Source organism: Equus asinus, chromosome 20, assembly GCF_041296235.1.
Source record: "Equus asinus isolate D_3611 breed Donkey chromosome 20, EquAss-T2T_v2, whole genome shotgun sequence".
Classification (NCBI taxonomy): domain Eukaryota; kingdom Metazoa; phylum Chordata; class Mammalia; order Perissodactyla; family Equidae; genus Equus; species Equus asinus.
The window spans coordinates 56939196-56959532 of record NC_091809.1 but is presented as its reverse complement, the minus strand read 5'-3'; the positions used below and the strand labels follow the sequence as shown (position 1 = coordinate 56959532).

The window sequence follows — 20337 nt, the reverse complement described above, 5'->3', positions numbered from 1 at the left end:
AAAGGATGCTTGGACCATTCCGTAATGTCACGGTGAGGGTGTATTCAGATCAAAGTTAAACAGTTAATGTATGCACGGGGTTCCTGCATGGAGGGCAGTGCTTGCCCGCCCTTGCAAGTAGCCAGAGTAGACTTGAATATATCAAACTGCCGTGCTTTTCCCTTTCTACGGAATTTGCCCCCAGGGCCTCATACTCAGCATTCTCTGGATCAATATTTAAATTCTCCAAAAAAGAGGTTGTTTTGCTCATGCTCAACAAAATATAGCTTCTCATCATAGCTACAAAGTTGCTCTTTGGCCCTGTCTATACTCCGTTATTAAAGAAAATGCGTCAGATTAATTTTCTTACCTACAGGACCTCAGGTTATAGGACCATGACCTCTATAGACAGCAAATGCCCTTGAAGTTTACAATTATACAGTTGCCTGTATTTAGTCTAGGAGCAGCTGTTAATTTATGCCGAGAACCGCAAGAAGGTCAAGTGACAGGGTTTTCTGGTCGTCGTTTTTGTTTTTTGTGCATCATTTGTGTTGGATCCTATGCTCCAGAATTCCCTTCCCAAAGGAAAGGACACCAGGAAGATTACAACCTGGGAAGCCTCAGCACAGGCTGGCACAGAGGAAGGAACCATTTAAGTTCTCAAAGAGATTATAACTCTCACATAACTCTTACTACTCTGAGCAGTTCAGTAGCAGCAGGAAGAGAAGCATTATAATCGTGCTGTAGTAGATTGGTACCCCTATGGTCCCAGGGCCCTCTGAGCTGAGGGCATGGAGGTGGCGGGGAGGCACTGCAGAAGAGAGGGAAGAGGTGGTTCTTTATACCTGGAATAATTAGACTTGTAAAGAATATTTTAGGCACACACACACATATACATAGGACTTTGGAGGGGGGTAATCGAACTTACCATAAAACTCCAAAATACCTGTGATAAAATACTAGAAAGCTCACTTTAGTGTGGAGATGTAATATACTCCTAAATGTAGAATTCTATACGATGGTGCTTTAATTCAGTTTTATACTAATGATAACCATCTACTTAGTACATTGTAAGTAAATAATGGTTTTCTATAAAAATGAAAATGTACCCATTTGTTTCAGCATAGCATATGGGAAGCCATTCATCCACAACTTTAGACATTATTAGCTTCCTTTTGTGTCTAAAGATAGTACCAGCCAAGATGGGACTGGTTTATGATTTATATTTAAGAAAAGGAAGATAAAATCATTTGGCAGTCATTCGGAATGAGCTGGAAAATAGTAAAGGCCTGGGTTTAGAATTATATTCTATTTTAATTTAGCTAGGAATGAGAAACTGTAACTCATTTATTTTAATGTTTGTTCCCTACAAAAAATCAGTCTTATAACTCTTGTTTTCAGAATGAAATAACATGCATCTGAGATAACTTTGCCCAAACACAGTATCATATGCACCTGGCAACAGTGGAATAGAAAATCACTATTGGACTTTAAAATACCTAGCCCTGGCCCTGAGCCTCCCCAGAAACAAGCATTATATAGATTATGAGAATATTTTCTAATTAGTAAGCATACTAACAGTGGTTAGAAATACTATGAACACGTTATTTATCCTCCTTATTATCAGAAAAGTATTTTTCATGATTAAAAGCAGTTTATTTTAAATGGACAGATTCCATACTTTCTGAAAACCTAAAAATCATTGTTAGGAGTCATCCACAGAATGAAATACACTTTCAAGTAATTTGTGAAACCATTTCAGTATGTTTCTTTAGTATCACACAGCTCAACAGTGAAGAAATATTAAAGGCATAGAAATATTCCTAGCATCAATTCTGCCTTCAAAGTATGCAGTACCGAGAGATGGAAGAAATCTATTATTTTAAGCACTACTGACCACACAAAGTCATATCACATCATGTTGAAATAAACTAGACTTTATTTTGCTTACTTTTTTTTCTGGGGTACTCAATGAAGAAATTGACACCCAGATAATTTTTTACAGAAATATTAAAAATTCAATCTAAGTGTTAAATATTTGGGTGTTAGCGAAAATAAGAATTAAATTGGAGTCAAACAAATGTGACACAAACAGCTCCTCCTTACAAATGTGACACAAACAGCTCCTCTCTTTCAAAGAATATAAGAGTGTAGAGACCCCTCTCCATTGTTGCTTCACAATACAGAAGATTGTAGAAAAACTGTCAAGAACTACGTACAATGCCTCTGCAGTTACAGAATCCTAGTTGTTTCATATTTGGGGCTGACAGATATGCAGCTGCTGAGCGTCCTTTTTGAAATAGTAACAAGCCAGAAACCTATTAATAACAAAGATAAGACATCGTCAGTTCCTCAACCCCTAGTCTCCCCTCTTTTCAAGCATTTGTGACTGGGACCACAAAAAAATCATAAAAGCGTTATCAGCAAGTACAGCTGCTCTATGTTACTCATGCCTTTAGCACGAAAAGTAAATTAACATTTTTAAAAAGCATGAGAAATAGAAAATTTAAAATGAAACAAGTATCCAGCGCCCTAAGTCAGTACCCTAACTTTTCGCTTACATTTGAGGTTAGTTGGAGGTAAATAGAAGTAAATAAAATCCAAGAAAAGCTGACCTCAGATTGGCTCCCGGAGTAAAAAGCAAAGGGCATAGGCTAAAAAGAAACAATTGCTTTCTATTAAATGATATAGCAATGATAATATCATGTAAGCCAAAGAATCAGCTAATATATCATCTAATTAATGTTCTTTTTAATTTGTTCACTTTTAAGAGATGATGTTTAAACTTGGCTTAGTATAGAACTCTAAAAACTACTGAGTGGTATATATCTTAAGTAAAGCAATCATATTAACAGTACAGCATTATAGTGTTCAAACCACTTCCACATGTATCTTTTTACTTGCTCCTTTTAACTCTCTCATGATGCCATTTTATTACAGAGGAAGACATTACAGAGACGTTAAGTGACTTGCCCACAGTCCCAGAGCTGAGATTAAAAGTGAGATCTTCTGACTCTCTCCAGTGCTCTTATGGGAAAAGAACAAAACAGAACTTTTTGATATAAATATAGTTTACTTTGAAAACTTCCTAAACAGTTTCTGTGATTCTTGCATGCTGCAATTTCAGCAACATTGATAATTTCAAGACATATTGAAAATACCCATATAGAGCTTGAGAAACTAGGATGTTTAGTTTATATTAAAAATGAAATAAATTTTCATCAAGTTGAAGAAATTACGCATAGGTAGATTTCAGGTCAGCACAAAGAAAGATTTTACAACAGTTAAAACTTGTCCAAAGAATGGGGGGAAATTGCCTATGAGCCCCAACATCAGAGTTGTTCGAGTAGAGGAAGGATTCTCACATCTCTTAGAGAGTACGCCGTGACAGTGACATCTAAATTCCCTTCTCACTTTGAGAGTCTGAGATTCTGAGTCATACTCTGGACTATCTTTAGCAAACAACCAAAGAATTCTGTTACACCTCTTTGAAGTTGCAGACACTTGATAAGACTGGGGGAAAATGTATTCCCAGAACCTCAATAGAAGCTCGTCTGGTTTTGGAATTAAGTCAGTCACATCTTCAGTAAATAGCTGCTTTTATTGCAGTCTGTCTACATTGTGAAATGGAAAGATATTTTAAGGAAAGCACTTCTCTGTTAAACCACAGAGCTGCAGATAGACACAGGTTTTGTACACTTATATACACAGACATTTAAAATTATATACTGACATCAAACTTTTGGCGAGACACAAATCTGTCAAAATTCATTGGATTATATAAAAAGGAGAATAAAACAGCAAAAATGAAGCACATGCATTTAGAAGGACTGACTTGGATTTTTTTTTAGAAGAAAACGTATTTCTGTATCTGGATATGATAAAAATTGATCCACGCAATGTGGTATCCTGCAGCGTTTCAATATGAAATACTTGAAGGTGAATTTTAAGGGCACCATAATATCCCCCAGCAACTTCAGTACTGCTTAATTTCTTTTCCATTTTTCCCTTCATCACAAATAGCAATCAGTTTATGCCCTGAGGCATGAAGACTGCACAACCACTGTAATTTTACCCAATTCAGGCAGCGTACCTACCATTGTTCTTACCCACAGATTCTCTGAGCATTTCTGAATGTAAAGATATTTCCCTCAAAACTCTGTCATGTAAGTGACTTCCATGGATGAAGCAGATGTTTTATAAAACAGTTTACTCTTTTTCCGTTTACAGCACAGCTTTACAATTTCCGAATGTATTTATTTCAGAAAAAAAAGGAAATGCTCTGTTTCCATATATATTCTTTGGAATTTATAGAGTTTAGTGACTGGAAGGCTGGTTTGTCAAAAGAGCCATTTTTAGTGTATTCATTAAAGATAATGAATGAAGTTAACGTTCCCACGGCAAAATATATATGTTTGTAGTCGGAGGAGTTTTATTGTGCCATAATTATATCATGTAACTTTAAGGTGATTAAAGGTCATAGGACGAAACTAATGCTAAGCAAATGTTAATAGTAATAGATGTATAACATAGAGTCTGCCATATAGTGTTTTTTCCCTGCACATTTTCATAATGGCCATTAGAGTAATGATGACAACATCTTTCATTTTGACGTCTCTGGAACATATTGTGACAACCTGCCGTTCCAGAATACATCCATTTTCTCACCTGATGTCATTTTACTTGATAAAGAATTTTAATAAGTTACCCAAAGTTAAATAACAATAGCACATGATCTTGTATGGGTTCAGGCTCATTCTTGGTCTCCACTTTCCTTCATGTCTCACGGAATTCAATCAATTGTCTGGTATTTAATGTTTTTATGGGAGCCAGTCACTACCTCTGAAATTATGCCAAAGGGTAACTAGGAATTGACTGTAAGCTCAGTTAACTAGACGGTAGTCTCAAAAGAGACAAAGTAATTCAAATAAGAAAAAACCATATCAGAGACTAAGTGAAAAGTAAACAAAAATATTAATAATTAACTACTACTTTTCAAGCACATGTATATGAATATATTTTCCCTCACAACTCCTTTAAGCTGGTGTATTATATTCATCTGGACAGATGAAGCTGCTGAAACTCAGGTCAAAGAGCTGATAAGTGACAGAGCTGGGATAGGAGCCCGTTATTGTCTAATTCCCAAATTCATGCTCCTTACGCTGTACTGCCTGTTTCTCTCCAAAGATACCAGGAGACAGAGACACATTAAGAAAAAAATCCCATCTTTATCCAACCTATGATTCCTTGTTTTGAAAAAAAAAAAAGAACCATTTTATGGTAATCCATCTCCTAGACATTTTCCTAATTTTCCCATCTAATGGAAGGGATGGGATTTTAGATTTTACTCATTTTTTACGATAATTCTTGTTCATATCAGATTAAGAACTGCTCCAAAGATGGTGTTGCTTGTAGCACTATCATTTCACCCTCAAAAGACATGCAGGACATCAGGGAGAAGGGTTGAGAACACCACGGCATGCCTCATTCTCCCTAAGGACCTCCAGGTGCTCCCTGTGATGCACCCTCCACAATTCACTCTAGCTGATGAAAAGTACCCAAGTAAGCCACTTCCATGAATTCCCCTGCTCTGAGCCAGTCTTTAGTTTATTGGATCTCTGACAAGATAGACTGACTGAAGAACAGACAATTTTCCCCCTTACACAGCTAAAATTCATTCCCCTTTGGCTTAATCCTTAAATGGATTTTAAATTCAATTCAGTGAATGCCCCAGTATATCAGACAGTTGATAGTGTCTTGTGAGACCTAAGGAAGGGGTTGGCCAGAAGTGAACTTGACTTTAATACAAGACCATGTTCTATTATTGTTTAACTTTGGGTATTTCTCCCCTAGGAGGAGGACAGAGGAGAACTAACCAGCTCCAGGACCAAGGTAAGAGGGGAGTTTTCTTTCAAAAGAATGGGTTCCATCCATTTGAAGGAAACCCCTCCCCCACCGATTTTTAATCCCTTTTACTTTATACATTTATATTTTTTAACCCACCAGCATTAGGAAACCAGCTTGCCACCTGTGCATAATAGTTATTTGAACATCCACTTACAAATGTTATAGGAGGAAAAATAAAAACTTTCACACAAGTCATATTAATTATATGCTAATGCGTTTATGTTTTCCATCTTCATTAAATATCAGTGCTAGTTTTCCATTAAGGATTAGATTCTTGCATAGGCCTTGGGAAATTGTCATCAAGTGTTCATTTCTCTATATGTAGAACATGGATAGTTACTGTCAATCAATGGGTAAGGAGTTACAAAACATAAAACTAAAATCTAAAGTGTTTCTGTAGAAAATATATCTTATTAAGAATTTTTTTATTAAAAGAAGCAGCTGATAAAATTTAAATGATACATAATCTGAACTATGGGCAGGCTGGACTTTTGGTCTGAAGTAATATAGACAATGAGATTTTTAAGGTACTGTATGAAAACTGTGATTAGAAAAATAAGAAGAAAGGGAAAAAATACTGTCTTGAGCATTTTTTCTCCATGCTTATAGACCCTCTTGCCAGCCCTCTTTTATTGCTTTTAATGGTTTCCACTGTAACCTTGCATTTTATGTCGTTGTCCATGGAAATCATCAGTGTTCTCTGCCTTTGGTACTCTATTCCAAACTGGTCCTTCCATAGGGGAGAAATCCAAGGGGAGAAACAAGTGAGAGAACTTAAAAAGCATCCAGCATTTGAGATATTAGAAGACAGGTCAACCATATGGATTGTGGAGGGACCAGCAGCAGTTCTTTGCCATCGTTGCTCTCCAAGGCGGCTAGACCGCATGTGACTCAAGCAGATTTTAGGAAAGCTTTAGGATCAGTTAACTGAGACAGCTCAGGCTCAAGAAAAAGGAAATTTTAGGAAGGTGAAGAGATGTATAGAAAAAATGAGAATTCAGGTAATTTGTTGCCAGTAAATAGTCATCATCATCTTTCAGAAACAGTTCTGTCGTTTTGTTACAAACGTGCTTACAATCTTGGCGCCACCTTAAAGTTGGATTCTTGGAGTTTTTAATGAAAGAAAGTCATTTCAGGATGATGTATTTTTGTTAGAGGCTATTGCCTTCTGAGCGGGAACTGTAGTAGTCGTGTGATTAGGAATGTACGTAAGAGGACACATTCAAAATAGAAATCTGCTTTTAATACCAACACACACTGTTAATGAAGATAATGATATTGCACTGGTTGCCAAATCCAGAAATCTAAGCACTGAACTTTGAGCAGATAACATTTTGTTGTCAGATGTCAGATAGAACCTAATTTTGACTTTCTTACTCATTAACTCTTTTAATGAAAAGTACAAAATATATTTGAGGCACATTATTCATTCCTAATTTATCCATTCCTGAATTTTAAGATGCCAGATGTATGGATTGCCTAAGGAATTATACAAAAAAGAAAAGTGTCACAATATTTTTTTAGTGGACTATTTGTGTGTCAGAATTTGATATCCATACAGACGTTAGTTATGTTAGGCAGATTTGTCGTGTGCTTTGAAATCTTATGAAATATTTCACCATAATCTCATTCAGGGAAAGAATTGTTGGTGGTTTTGCAGTGACTTAGTTCCTCTGGATAACCTGAAATAGAGATGAAGCACTGTTTTTTGTTTGTTTGTTTTCTTGCTCAGTAAAGTGAAAAGTATTGATCTCATATTAATTGCATTCAATTTATTAGGTGTATGAAAAATAGTTAATTGAAATGCCCAAACTGGGAGTTGAAGAAGTAGCCAAGTTAAATAACTGAAAGACTGTGTGACATGTTCTGGTATTAACACCAGTCGTAGCAAATGTAGGTGAGCCTATTTTCAGAATTTAAACTTTTTGTCATTTTTTTCTATTTGAATTGTTCAATGAAAATAAATGACTTAGAATATATTTCTGTTTTGAAATACGATCATGAGCTCTATCACTCTCAAAGATAAGCAGCTTTGTGTTTCACTTAGAATGGCACAAACTTAAAATCTTTAAAGACACATGGCCTTAGATTTCCTAGGCTTCAGCTGTTTTCAGAGAATAACAGAAAAGCCACATGCGCTCCTAGTTATGAGCCCCCTTTGAACAGCAAGTTCAGACAGCTTCCTTTCAAGATCTCGTTAGCTTGTAATCTTTTTCCTATGAGACATATTTTTATCAATTTCCTTTTTCTATTTGTGCTATTCTCCTACCTAATCAAAATCCAAGTCAAAAATTAAGGTAGGTGAAACAAGATCAGTTAAAAGACATTTTAAGTCAAATATTTTAAGTTATATTCAAATACTAGTCTACTGCTAAGAAACCCGAAACCTTAAATGAAAGAGAAAAATTGAAACTTTAAGTTTTTTCTCTCAAGAATTTGATGGGAAATTTAAAGTATTTGTATGTAAAGGTTAACTAGACATATTTAGTGAATTAAATACATATTTAAACTTTCAGTAAAATAAATCTTAATCAATGTAAACCAAACATAGAGTTGGCATTTAATATCTGTTGATGAGAAGTATAATTTTTAATTTCTAAAATGCACTGAATTCTGCTGTTCTAAGTAGTAAATTTAGTAACAGAAGAATTTTCTAAATATGATATGTTTCATTTGCTATATTTAAATAGATTAGAACTGAGTTATCAAAATACCATTATTGGAACTTATATCTGAGAATTTAGTTGGAAGTATCAGATTTCCCTTGACATTCACAACAAACTTGTATTTGATTTTATCATTTAGTGTTCTTCCTTGTTCAGCTACACAAACTGAACTGGTCATCCCTTTATTTTAGCTATCTATAATCTCACTGAAATACTTTCTGAGATTACTTCGTATACAATAGACCAAATTGCTTGTCATTATTCATAAAGGTAGCCAGGGTCAGTGACTCTTTTAAGTGCCTCTTGCCAGTATTTAATAGGCAGTTTTGAAGCCTTTTGCTTTGTTTTATTTTATTTTGTTTTAAAACACTCTTCATATCAGGTCTTCCCAAAATCCATTAGGTTCTATGATCAAAGGATTCCCTTTTATTGTCCAGCATACTCTTCTTTCATTTTAATAGGTTACTTGAAAAGTAGCATCACTGAGATATCAATTATGCACGTAGTTTTTGCATGCCTACTATATTTCTTGCCCTGCATTAGGACTGAGAATGGTATAAAGCACTGTTAAGACACGTTGCTGTTCTCCAAGAAGGAGGAAAAATGTGCAGAAAAAACATTGTAAAAGTAATGTGTGACTCAGAGCGAATGTGAGTGCTCCAGATAATAGATAATTTAAAGAAGCAGGAAATAAATAGAATCTACAATATTGGAGAAAGGCTGCATAAGAAAGATTTGGATGTACTAGTTGAAAATATTAGTTGAATCAGTAAGTCAATGAGTGACTACTGGAGAATGATAAGAACTTTAGAAAAGCTAAGAGAAAAAAGAAATTCTTGATGCAGTTTCTATCATGAGGTTGGAGTCAATTTGAATAAAAGATCTTTGAGACTATAAGAAAACTAGCCTGACTGGAGGCAGAGAAGCTCTATTTAGGGAATTAGGGTGGCTAGACTGGGATTCCGTGTTAGATAGACCCCAGTTCTAATCCTACCTTTGCTATTTACTAGCCATGTGGATTCAATGAGGATTCAATGAGAATGTGAAGAATTTGACATAATGTCTGGCTCAATAAAATATAATGAAATCATGCTTTAAAAGTATATGTAAGCTGAATTGTTAGGAGGCTTTGAATGTCAGAAAAATTAGAATGGAGTATTATCTTGGAGGCAATCATGAGTCACTGAAGGTGTTTGACAAGGTGCTATAAACCAGCAGAGAGCAAGGTTATTCTGACTCTGGGTAGCTGAGAATCGATTGGCAGAGTTAATGGATCTTGTCTCAAGTGAAAAAGGTTTGACTAAGGTGATGTGGTGTGATAGAAATGAAAATATAAATTTGGGAGACCCCCTTCCGAAAAATAATTCTTAATGGATAATTGACTTAGAGGAAAGGAGGGGAAATGAAAATTCAAAAATCAGATTGAGTTTTTGTGATTGGGCTTTGTTATTTTAATATTTGTTTTTGCATATCTATTCCTTCTGTGAAAATTTTCTAATCTCTTATACTGAAACTTCCTTAGGACGCTGTTCTTAAAGATCCCAGATTAGATCTCCTAAAAGATTAGAACTTAAATCATTAAGAACCTTGTATGTATCAAAATGGACCTATCTTATTTTAAGCTTGGGAGAAGTATTATCATCTAATCAAATCAAGTCATCATACAAGCTATTGTTATTGCTTTTGAGAGAAAGTTATCTACTGTACTTCCTTCTTGGGTATTTAGGAGGGGTCAGTTCAATTGACAAGACCACCTTACTTTGAAGTTTTATTTCAGCTCAAGGAGTGTTTAGCCAGAGAGGAAGTTGCCAATTTACTAGTGGAGGGAGTATATGAGTCAAAGCTTAATCAAGAATAATCCCCACCGAGCCTGACAAACTTCTCAGGAAAAAGAAAAGCTCTCTTAGTCATAGGGGGGATGAATAAATAGTTCAGCTCCACAAGAAAGGGTGGCAACAGGAAGCAAAGTTATCATAGCACAGTGGGAAAGAGCACTGGACCAGAAGGCAGAAGACCTGAGTCCCAGCTTGGCTTGGCTTTGGTGAGCAAGTCACCTAACTTTCAGTAGCCCCCAGTGACCACATTTGTAAAATGAGAAGGTTGGAGACAGCCTCTAAACCACATTTTGACTCAAAAATTGTAGGATTCTACTTCTGTAAAGCAACTGATGGAAGTTTTAAAGACTCAGCAAAGAATGGAAAAAGGAAACGTGATTGTGGTCCATCGAATGATTTAGAGTTCTGGAAATTGTACAAAGAGAATAAGGAGCATGGTTTAGGAGATGAAGGGATCCAAAGTCAGGGACAGAGGCAGAGGCCATGCAGCAAATTATGGGCCAGACAAGGCATCTGAGTGAAAGGCCGTGATGGAGTGAGTGTGACAGCCACCAGCTCTTGTATTTTTGAAATTTTGCTTTAGCATAATAATAATCACAACTCAGAAAGTGAATGATATTCAGAGAAAACCTGAAGCACTTCACAGTCTAGGTAGCTGTGATCTCGTCTTGAAACGAAGCCCTCTTTTGTATGATTTGATCAGGGATAATGATAATAGCAAGGGGGTGGCTTGGGGTGGGGACTTTATCCCATATAATCTCAAAGAGCACCCCAAGGCCAGCACAAATAAAAAAGTTTTCATCATTTAATACGAATAATTGATATTTTATCAATATTATGTAAGGGTGACTGACCATATCTTTCGACGGGTTTTATTTAATTTTATTGATTTAACATACAGTCCTTAAAGAAGCCCTGCACATACTGTGGTTGCAGAATGATCCCAGATTGAGGCTGGTACCTTGGAAGTTCCTTCCTGCCAAATCACAGTCTTAAAACCTCTTCTCTGTTAAAATTCTGGAGCCACGATGAGTCATAGAAATATTTTTATTTCTCTTACCTTTAATAGACATACTTGAAAGTAGTCGTTAATTAATTTTAAAATAAGTGTTATTAGACTCTAGAACAAATGTTTTTTATCTGTGTTCATGATTGCCCTTCCAAGGTGTGTGAAGCCCTGGAAATTGTATACCAGTCTGTGGTTTTGTTTGTGCATTTTTCGTGAGAAAGTATCCATAGCTTATCTCAATTTCTGAAACAGGTCATGACCCAAAGGAGGTTAAAAAATGCTACTCTGTGATCTAAAACTGACAGAATCATAAAACGAAACTGCATGAAATCGTTCTAAGGATTACCTAAAAAAAACACTCGGCGCTAACAACATAATTAAATTTTTCATTTCTCACAATCTCTAGCTAGCACTCTGACTAAATTGCTGGCAGACATCCTCACAAAAATTACAATGTTCCTTCAAAGCATCACATTCCTCAGACCTATCTCAAATAGAAATTAGTCATGAAAATGCCAAAGAACACACAATTTAGAGACAATGCCTGGGATCAAGTCCAGTATCTATGCAATTTGTTCAGTTCTTTTTGATTCACTTGGAGTATGAAATACAAAGGTCTCTATACACGAACTTAATTGCATACATGTCATCCAAAATCCAAAACAAAGATGATAAATCCTTTCTTATCAATGTGATCTTCAGATGTTCATTATAAATCATGCCAGGTCGGAATTGTCTTTCCACGGATAAAAAATTTCCCTCCTAACTTTGATCTTCAATTATTGATTAATAGTGCCATTTTATGCAAATCTTACTTGTCATCGAGTAAGCAAACTGGAGTGAAAACTTAATATCTTTTCTAAAAATGTTTGCATATATATGTAGAGCAATTTAGCCCAAATTCTGTCTTTGGAAATGAATGCACAAATCCAATGAAGCAAAAAGAGCCTTGTGCTTGTTTACTGGAAGGAATAATTTGGGAAGAAAAGGAATAGTGCAGCCACCAGTTAAATTGGAAACGTAGTGAAGCAGTGATAATGCTGAGAACTGGTGACACTTCCGGGCCTCAACAGCTGAGAAAGGGTAAAACTGTGAACACAAATGCCTTTCCTTAACATCAGACATATGTAGTTCTTAACTCCTTATCATTTGACAACCTACTGATTTTTATTTACTTTTTATATTTTCTTGGTTGATAAAATAGTTCTTTTTCTCAGTCGGTTATTAATTGCCTTTATACAAAATCCTGGGGTCTGTTGTAAATTCTCAGTTTTTCTGCTAAATCTTCCATCCGCCTTTATGTGCAGGGACATCGTTAATTAAGCCGTAAAAGTACAGTCTCATGTGCTATATGCTCCCCCCTCCCTGTCTCCTCTTGTTACTTTTATGTGTGCAACTCAACAATACTGACAATGCAGTCATCGTTTAAATAACAGAATAAATAGTCTATACAGAGTTGGTTATTACTCATTTTTCATGAAATTACTATTTTCTTATTAGAGTGGTCCTGGAAAAATTTCTGCATATGTTTACCTGCTGCATTGTTGCTAGTGTCCTCTAGTCGATTCCAACTCCTGGCAACCCTGTGTACAGCAGAGCTGAACAGTTCCCAGGCTAGACCAGACAATGCTTCGCTGCTGTTAATAGGGTTTTCATGGCCATTGTTTTCAGAAGTGGGTAGCCGGGTCCTTCTTCCTAGTCTGTCTCAGTCTGGAAGCTCCGCTGAAACTTGTCCACCATGAGTGACCCTGTTGGTATTTAAAATACCAGTGGCACAGCTTTCAGCATCACAGCAACAGGCACCCACCACAGGATGACAACTGACAGATGGGTGGTGTGGTTCCCTGATCGTGAAACAAACCCCAGCTGTGGGAGTGAGCGCGCCAGATCTTAACCTCTAGACCACCACCTGCTGCATAACAAAGTTTCAGTCAAATGAATTTTTGAATCTGGAATTTTAGTTTGACTTCAAAAAAGAGATACAGTAAAAATGTAAAATGATCGAAAATTTTTTAAAATGCATTTTTTTAATTCCTGCAAAAATCAAAAAAGACTTTTTCTTAGGGTCTCCAATATGTACTTGTTTAGGGAAGAATATAGTTGCCAGCCATGGAATCTCTTTTTCTAAGAACAGAAGTATATACATATTTTTTTCAAATGGCCCACTTAGCAGGCCTCAAGTCTATTCAGAATCACATTCACCTAATTCAGCCTAAGGGGGAAAACTCACCTTGTTTATGTAAATATGTGGGAAACAGCAAGTCTCCCCTCTAGACCACTGAGAGTTCTACTAACCTCCTGCAGATCCTATCTGATGGGGTAGGCCTGCTAATTGATGCATTACTCATACTCCTCTGCCTGACCTGTTCCCTTCAAACAAGATAGAACCTTTGTAGAAGCCAAATGCATCACACGTCCTCCAGCTTGTGACTAGAGACACAAAACCAAGTGGACCAGAGCAAACCACATAATCAGGAACAATGAATGTTTCTCTGAGATCCTTATGAATAACTCCTAAATTCTACCTCTTCCTCAGTTTTGGGGGGATCCAAAATAGAATATATATTTTGGTTTGCATAAAACAATTCTACTAAGCATTATATTATAAAATAATTGAGAGGGGGGTTTTTTGGTTTGTGTTTTGCTGATTATTAAAGTATCACTTCTCATTGTAGGAAATTTGGGGTGTGTGGGGAAGCATAAAGAACAAAATGGAATGCAAATCTATCGTAATCCCTCCACTCAGAGATAGCTAGCTATTCATTGTATTTCTTTCCAATATTTTTCCATTAAGGCTATATACATATATATGTGTATATATACACACACACACACATATATATATATACACACACACACTATCTATTCCTTTTTTTCACTTAACATTGTACTCTAAGCATTTTCCCTTGTCATTAAAAATTTTTAATGGCTGTAAAACATTCAGTCATATGGATTATTGGTGCTTATCAATACTATCAAGTTGGGAGCTTTATAAAAATGTAGATACACTGCCCCCAGTTCAGAAGAATCTGATACAGCAAAGTTAGACTTGAGCATCTGCATTTTTAATAAGTGGTTCTGATACTTAAATCAAGCTGGAGTTGTGCACCAAAATCTACTTAATTTTCCCCTTCTGTTGGGCATGTAAATTGCTTTTAATGCTTTGCAATATAAATATACTATCAGATTTATTGTGTTACTTTGTCAACATCATTGATTAATTTCTTAAGATTGATCCCTCAAAGAGAAATGATTATCACTGATCATCCACCTTAGCAATAATTATCAAGGGTAAGAATTGGTTTTAAGCTTTTGTTGTATAAAGCCATAGTATTTTCTTTCCAGTTTTTAATTCTATTATCAGTTTATGAAGATGCCCATCTTATTAAATCCTTGACTATATTGAGCATTATCTTTACGTTTATCTTTCCCAATATGAATGGCAAAAAATGAATTTGTATTGCTTTAATTCACATTAGTTTAATTCCAAGTTAGGTTGAATTATTTTTATATGATTTCTATTTCTTCCTGTGTAAATTGTCTACCAATGTCCTTTGCTGATTTTAAAGCGAATTTTTTATTTGTTTATGCAATTTCTTGTTGATTCACAAATTTTTAAATTTTTTAAAGATATATTAAAATTTATTGGGGACTATGAAAAAAATTCCCAGCATCATTCAGGTAAATATTCTGGACATTTTAACACCTGACATTTAAATTTTATAAAGAGTTTAGTATGAAGAGAACACTCCAGTTAAAAGACCACAGGTCTAAAACTGAGGAGAATTTCTCGTGTGTATGTAACTCATGGATCCTTTCTGACAAGGATAATAAAGCACTAGCAAAATTACAGAGTAGTTTAGACAAACTTCTGTTAGGTCCATACATTATTGACATCATTGCCGACAATGAAATATATATCCTATTAAGTAAAATAGAATTGAATGTGTTTTAACCAGACGGAATATTATATTGCAAATTATTTATTCTATAAACTATATATTCCCTAAATATCTTGTGTGTGGACATTGGCTAAATCTAGGGCTTATATATATCAGTCCATTACAATAATATTCTCAAATCCAGGAAATCATAAAAATACTTTACTAAACTTAAAAACTTTTAAAATCTTTGATATTTACTTAGGTAGACATTTTATCCGATGTAAACTTTAAAACCTCACCGACAGAAAAATTACACTCTAAGAAATAGGGTCCAGAAGAAGTATAATGAGTAAGGCATAAATGTGCATGAAATCATATCCAAATCTATAGAATTTAATGATAAATTATTCATAGAAGGGTAGAGAATAAGAAATAGATATCTTAGCCTGAATTAGGCGTGTTTTTAATAAGAAAATCTTACTTTGCACTAGATTAATTTACCCAAAATTCATAAATGGAAAAAGTTTGGGTCTGTTTGTTTCCATTCTATAGCTTTTGTTTTATGTGGTATTTCAACAAGATTCTCATTAACAAAAATGGGTCCCAGACGCTAGGGCAATGAGGTATGGATTTTCATAATCTCAAGCCCAATTGAAGGAAATTTCAGGGATAAAAACCTTTGGAAGTTTTCCAGAGGTCTTGGAATTTGACTAGGTGTGCATTTTTGTTCCAACCCTGTGTCAAGTTTCCCAGCATCTCACTACTCTGAAATAAGCTATTTGGAGTAGAGATTTTCTTACCTAGAATTCACTATGGCATAAAAGGCGAAGGTAAATAAGCAAATTACCTGGGTCCTATTTCAATCTATAAGGTCATTGTCAACACACCTGGGCTCTCAAACGTGGTTTACACATGCAGCAAGAAAGTGGCCACTGTTTCTTCCTCTCCTTCTATTTTTTAAATGAAAGCAATCCATTTCAATTTAGTTTATTCTGTAAAAGCTGCATTTAACAGAAAAAAAGAAATAATTAATGTAGAAAATATCCCATTAACATTTTTCTTCTATCTCTTATCTGTTCAGCAGATTGCTATTACAGCTTCTCTGATGCTTACTCAGGACAAGAATATCCCTTATCATCAATTTGTGTTTCTGACATTGATTTGCAATCTATGTCTGAAATGAAGGAAGGGGGTTCCAAAGCAACAGTAAAATGTGCTGCAGCAAGGCTTTGCTTTCTATGTCCCTCATTTATCTCATGACTTCCTTAGACCTGCTTATAATTACTCCTTCAGAGGTCCTTTTTCTTTTTGTCTGGATAGAAAATACTTTTTAATCTATTCTAGCAAGAAGAGTGAAGTAACTTTCTGTATTTTCTTCAAAGTCATTTCATGATTCTTCTTATTAATAATATACAAGAGAGATGCATTCAGTAACATAGAAGAGATGTCCACATGGCCCTTGTATATGTGGTTTATGCTGCAGTTGAAACAGCAATCTAAGGAGGCCTTTATACCCAAACTGGTTATATAAAGGAATTACATCTTTAGTGGAACAATTGTAGAAAATAACAGGCACTTTTAACATGCAAAGAAATCTTGACATACTGAAGCCTATCTCTAAACATTAATTACAAAATGCCTTCTATGCATTATTTGAAAAGTAAATTTTGCATATGATAGTATTAAGTGGACTTTATCAAGGGACCACATGTTTCTGGAAGGCAAACGTGGATTAATTGTGAATTGAGCAGTGACTTATCTATTGGTCAAGTGTATTATATGAACCGACTATGTACATGTACACGTATACGGATAGCAGTGTGAAACTAAACTGTTTTTACATGGCCTATTAGGTGGTGTTAGAGAGACGATGTCTTAGAATACTTTTGTAGAAAGCTTTATTCCAAACAATTTTCTCAACGTAAAGCTTTTTTTCCTTATCCATTCCTTTATTTTGCTTTTTTGTTTTCTATTGTGCTGTGAAACTGTCTTTGGATATGGCTAATAACCCTGTTAAATAACCCTCTCATGAAATGGCTTTAGTTTTGTCAAAGGAATGGTCTAAACCAACATATAAAATAATTGGGATACCATTAAAAAAACTTATATGAATATTTCAGGCTCAGATAAAGTGAATTATAAAAATAGTTTTCTCCAAAATAGAACATTTTAGTAGTTAGGTTTAATTCATTAAAAGACACAATGTGGACACAAAATAAGTTAAAACAACTTCTTTCTCCCAAAAGCATTTTTTAAAAAAATAGATGTCTCTATCTTCACTGAATACTCCTCCATTCCTATATTTTAGTCTGGTTCTCTTGGTGATTAAACTGACGACCTGGTGTTGTTCACTTTAGGAAGTATATTAATTATTTTACACCACTAATGTGGCACTTACTTGGGAATGTGGGAACAGCTAATTATTCAGTTTTTCATAAATGGCAGTCTTACTCTTAAGAAGAGTTTAATACTCTCAAAGTGTGCAATTTACTTGTGGGAAATGTTACTCTCCAACTGGTTCAAACCATCATAACGCTGGAAAATGAACATCGTTTACTGGAAATATTACAAACATATTTTAAGAGACTAAACCCTTTAATAGGCTAATTAGTAGTAAAATATGCAACACTTTTGGTTAGTCAACTAAATATTTCACTTGTAAATCAATGTTCAAGTGCTACTCACTAATATGGGTTGTTTTATTTTATCTATAATTGATTTGGCATTAAATAGTCATCAAGCTCAGTATTTATCAAACAGCATAGCACAACTGTACCCAAATTTTCTCAGTACGTAAACCACTCGCTAGATTTAACAGAAATTTATTAAATGCTGAAAACCCTCTTGAAAGAATTAATGGCTCATTTAAAAACTGTAACTTGAAAGCAAGAGAGAAACCAAATGCATGGGAGGCAAAAGTCCATGACATATTTCTTTTTAATTCTCTGAGAGAATAATTGAAATGTGCCACCCTTATTCCCCCGTAGAGATAAACATGGAGGAAATTTCATCTAGAGTGTTTGTTTGCAAAGTCCATCACAAGCAGCATGACTTCCTGGGGTTTAATTACTTAATTTAAACAGTCAAATTAGCTATGTGATGTTAGTTTCTAAACAGCATCCAATGCCTTTAAGAATCTACACAAAATTCAAATTCAAGAAATTTTCCCTAATTGCTGCAACTACCTTTCTTTTGATTATCCTGAACCAAACTTGGAAATCCTAGCTTTGGAGACCAACTAAATCTAACAAATAAACAAACTAAATTCACACAAACAGTAAAGGGAATAATAATTAAGCCCGACTCACTGTTGTCAGGAAATCAGTACACAAAAATCAGTGGCTGGTGTGTTGGTTTGTTTATGCCATTATGTTTCTCCTTCTGGGAATGAATTTTCATTTCAGTCTCTTTTGGGTCATTGACATTCTTAGAGGCAAAGGAATTCAAGACACAATTCTTTCTCAATTACCAGTAAATTCAAGTTTATTACTGTTTTGCACAAAAAAGTAATCCATGTAATTAGTTGATAATGATGTCAGTTACTTGACAATAAATGAACTGTGAAAGTGAACAGCACCAAATACTACATGCATAATACACTTTGGAATCAGTTACAATTGCCTTTGGTTTGGACCCTGGTGGAAGGGGCTGCAGGATGGCAAAATGAGAGGTTTATTTAGCGTCTGGGAGAAGTTTATAAAAGAGCTTAAGTCCTCATTCCTTCTAACATCTTAACAGCTGTGCAGTTTCTTACAAAATATGTTTTATCGTTTCAAGAAATGCTGTTAACCTCGCAGTTTTAAAACTGAATGAACAAGGCCTCTTGGACAAATTGAAAAACAAATGGTGGTACGACAAAGGAGAATGTGGCAGCGGGGGAGGTGACTCCAAGGTTAGCCTCAATGTCACCAAAAGCGGGTAAACAGTATATAAAGTAATAGGTGCATCTGCTGGGAGACACATTTCAGACCTACTAATGCCACCAGAATTGCTGGTCAAGTCCCTTTGCAAACTGACATATGCAATTACTGTCAAAGCAAAAATATTTGCAACCATTACCAATTTGGGGACATAGTAACAAACCTAATTAAAATAAATTCTGAAAATCTCTGGCTTTAAGAAGGTTGTGGATCAGACATCATAGTCCTACAACGATTATAGTCCTTGGTTTTGGAAAGCAGGAAGGGATGCAAGTTTTTGAAAGAGCAATTTAGTGAAGAGAGGAGGGAGATTGGAGAGGGTATGTCTGTCTTGTTTTCTTTGCCAGAACTTCTATGAAATGTTTTTAAGTAACAGCAATAACCTGTCACCTAGCCTGTCTAGAGTACGTACCAGAAAGTAATTTCTCCACCTAAAACCCTCAGGCTTCTGTTAAACAACAAGTTAAACAAAAATCACAGACAGTCTTGTGAACTATGCATTTTTTTGCCTTCCATAAATGGATCAAGCTACAATGATCAGTCTACAAAAACAAGACTAACTCAGCTTGGTCTTCACCGCGTCCACGTCATATTTCCAGCTTTATAAAATAATGTTTGCTTTTTTTAATTTCTAAGCAGTGTCTAAAGGGAAAAAAAGGTGCACAATTAACAGAAATTATTAATTAGTGTCCCAGAATCCTTCCTTACTAAGAATAGACTTAACAAAAACAATCCAGAGAGGGGAATACTCTGACTTTTCTTTTCTGACATACCTTCAATTGGTATGCAAGAATATTGAAAATGTAAAAGTATACATTCTTGTCTTCCTTTTGAAATCTAGAGAGTTGCTTAAAACAAAAAGTCCTGCTTATCTTCAGGTTCTTGATTGGGCTATCGATTCTGTCACTTGGCCACCCAAGCCCCTGAACCATGCCCTGTTTTGAGGGAGGACCTGTCGAGATGGCAGCTGCCCTTACCCTCTTCCAATCCTGCTAACTTCCCCCTCACTCCAACCTAAAAAGCCTTTCAAATTCAGCTCACTTGTACATTCCCATCTAACTACCAGCCCTACTGCAGGAGGAGGAAGGAGAGACTTTGCCAAGTGAATACTCTGGCCAGAAAGGGAGGCATGAAAGA

At 35.4% G+C, this 20337-nt stretch overlaps 1 protein-coding gene across 6 annotated transcripts in view; it reads left to right on the top strand.

The window, feature by feature from the left end:
* The window catches only part of GRIA4 (glutamate ionotropic receptor AMPA type subunit 4), a 364116-nt gene that overhangs the window by 330783 nt on the left and 12996 nt on the right, over window positions 1-20337 (top strand). For 3 of the 6 annotated variants that reach the window (XM_014851333.3, XM_014851335.3, XM_070490365.1), the window contains one exon: window positions 19058-19172. The exons of 2 other annotated variants lie outside the window; for them this stretch is intronic. In XM_014851333.3, coding sequence (XP_014706819.1) covers window positions 19058-19172 — 115 coding nt within the window. Of the gene's footprint in view, window positions 1-5832; window positions 5870-19057; window positions 19173-20337 lie in introns of those variants that run through there. One more of the 6 variants, XM_044752553.2, reaches the window with a different exon arrangement.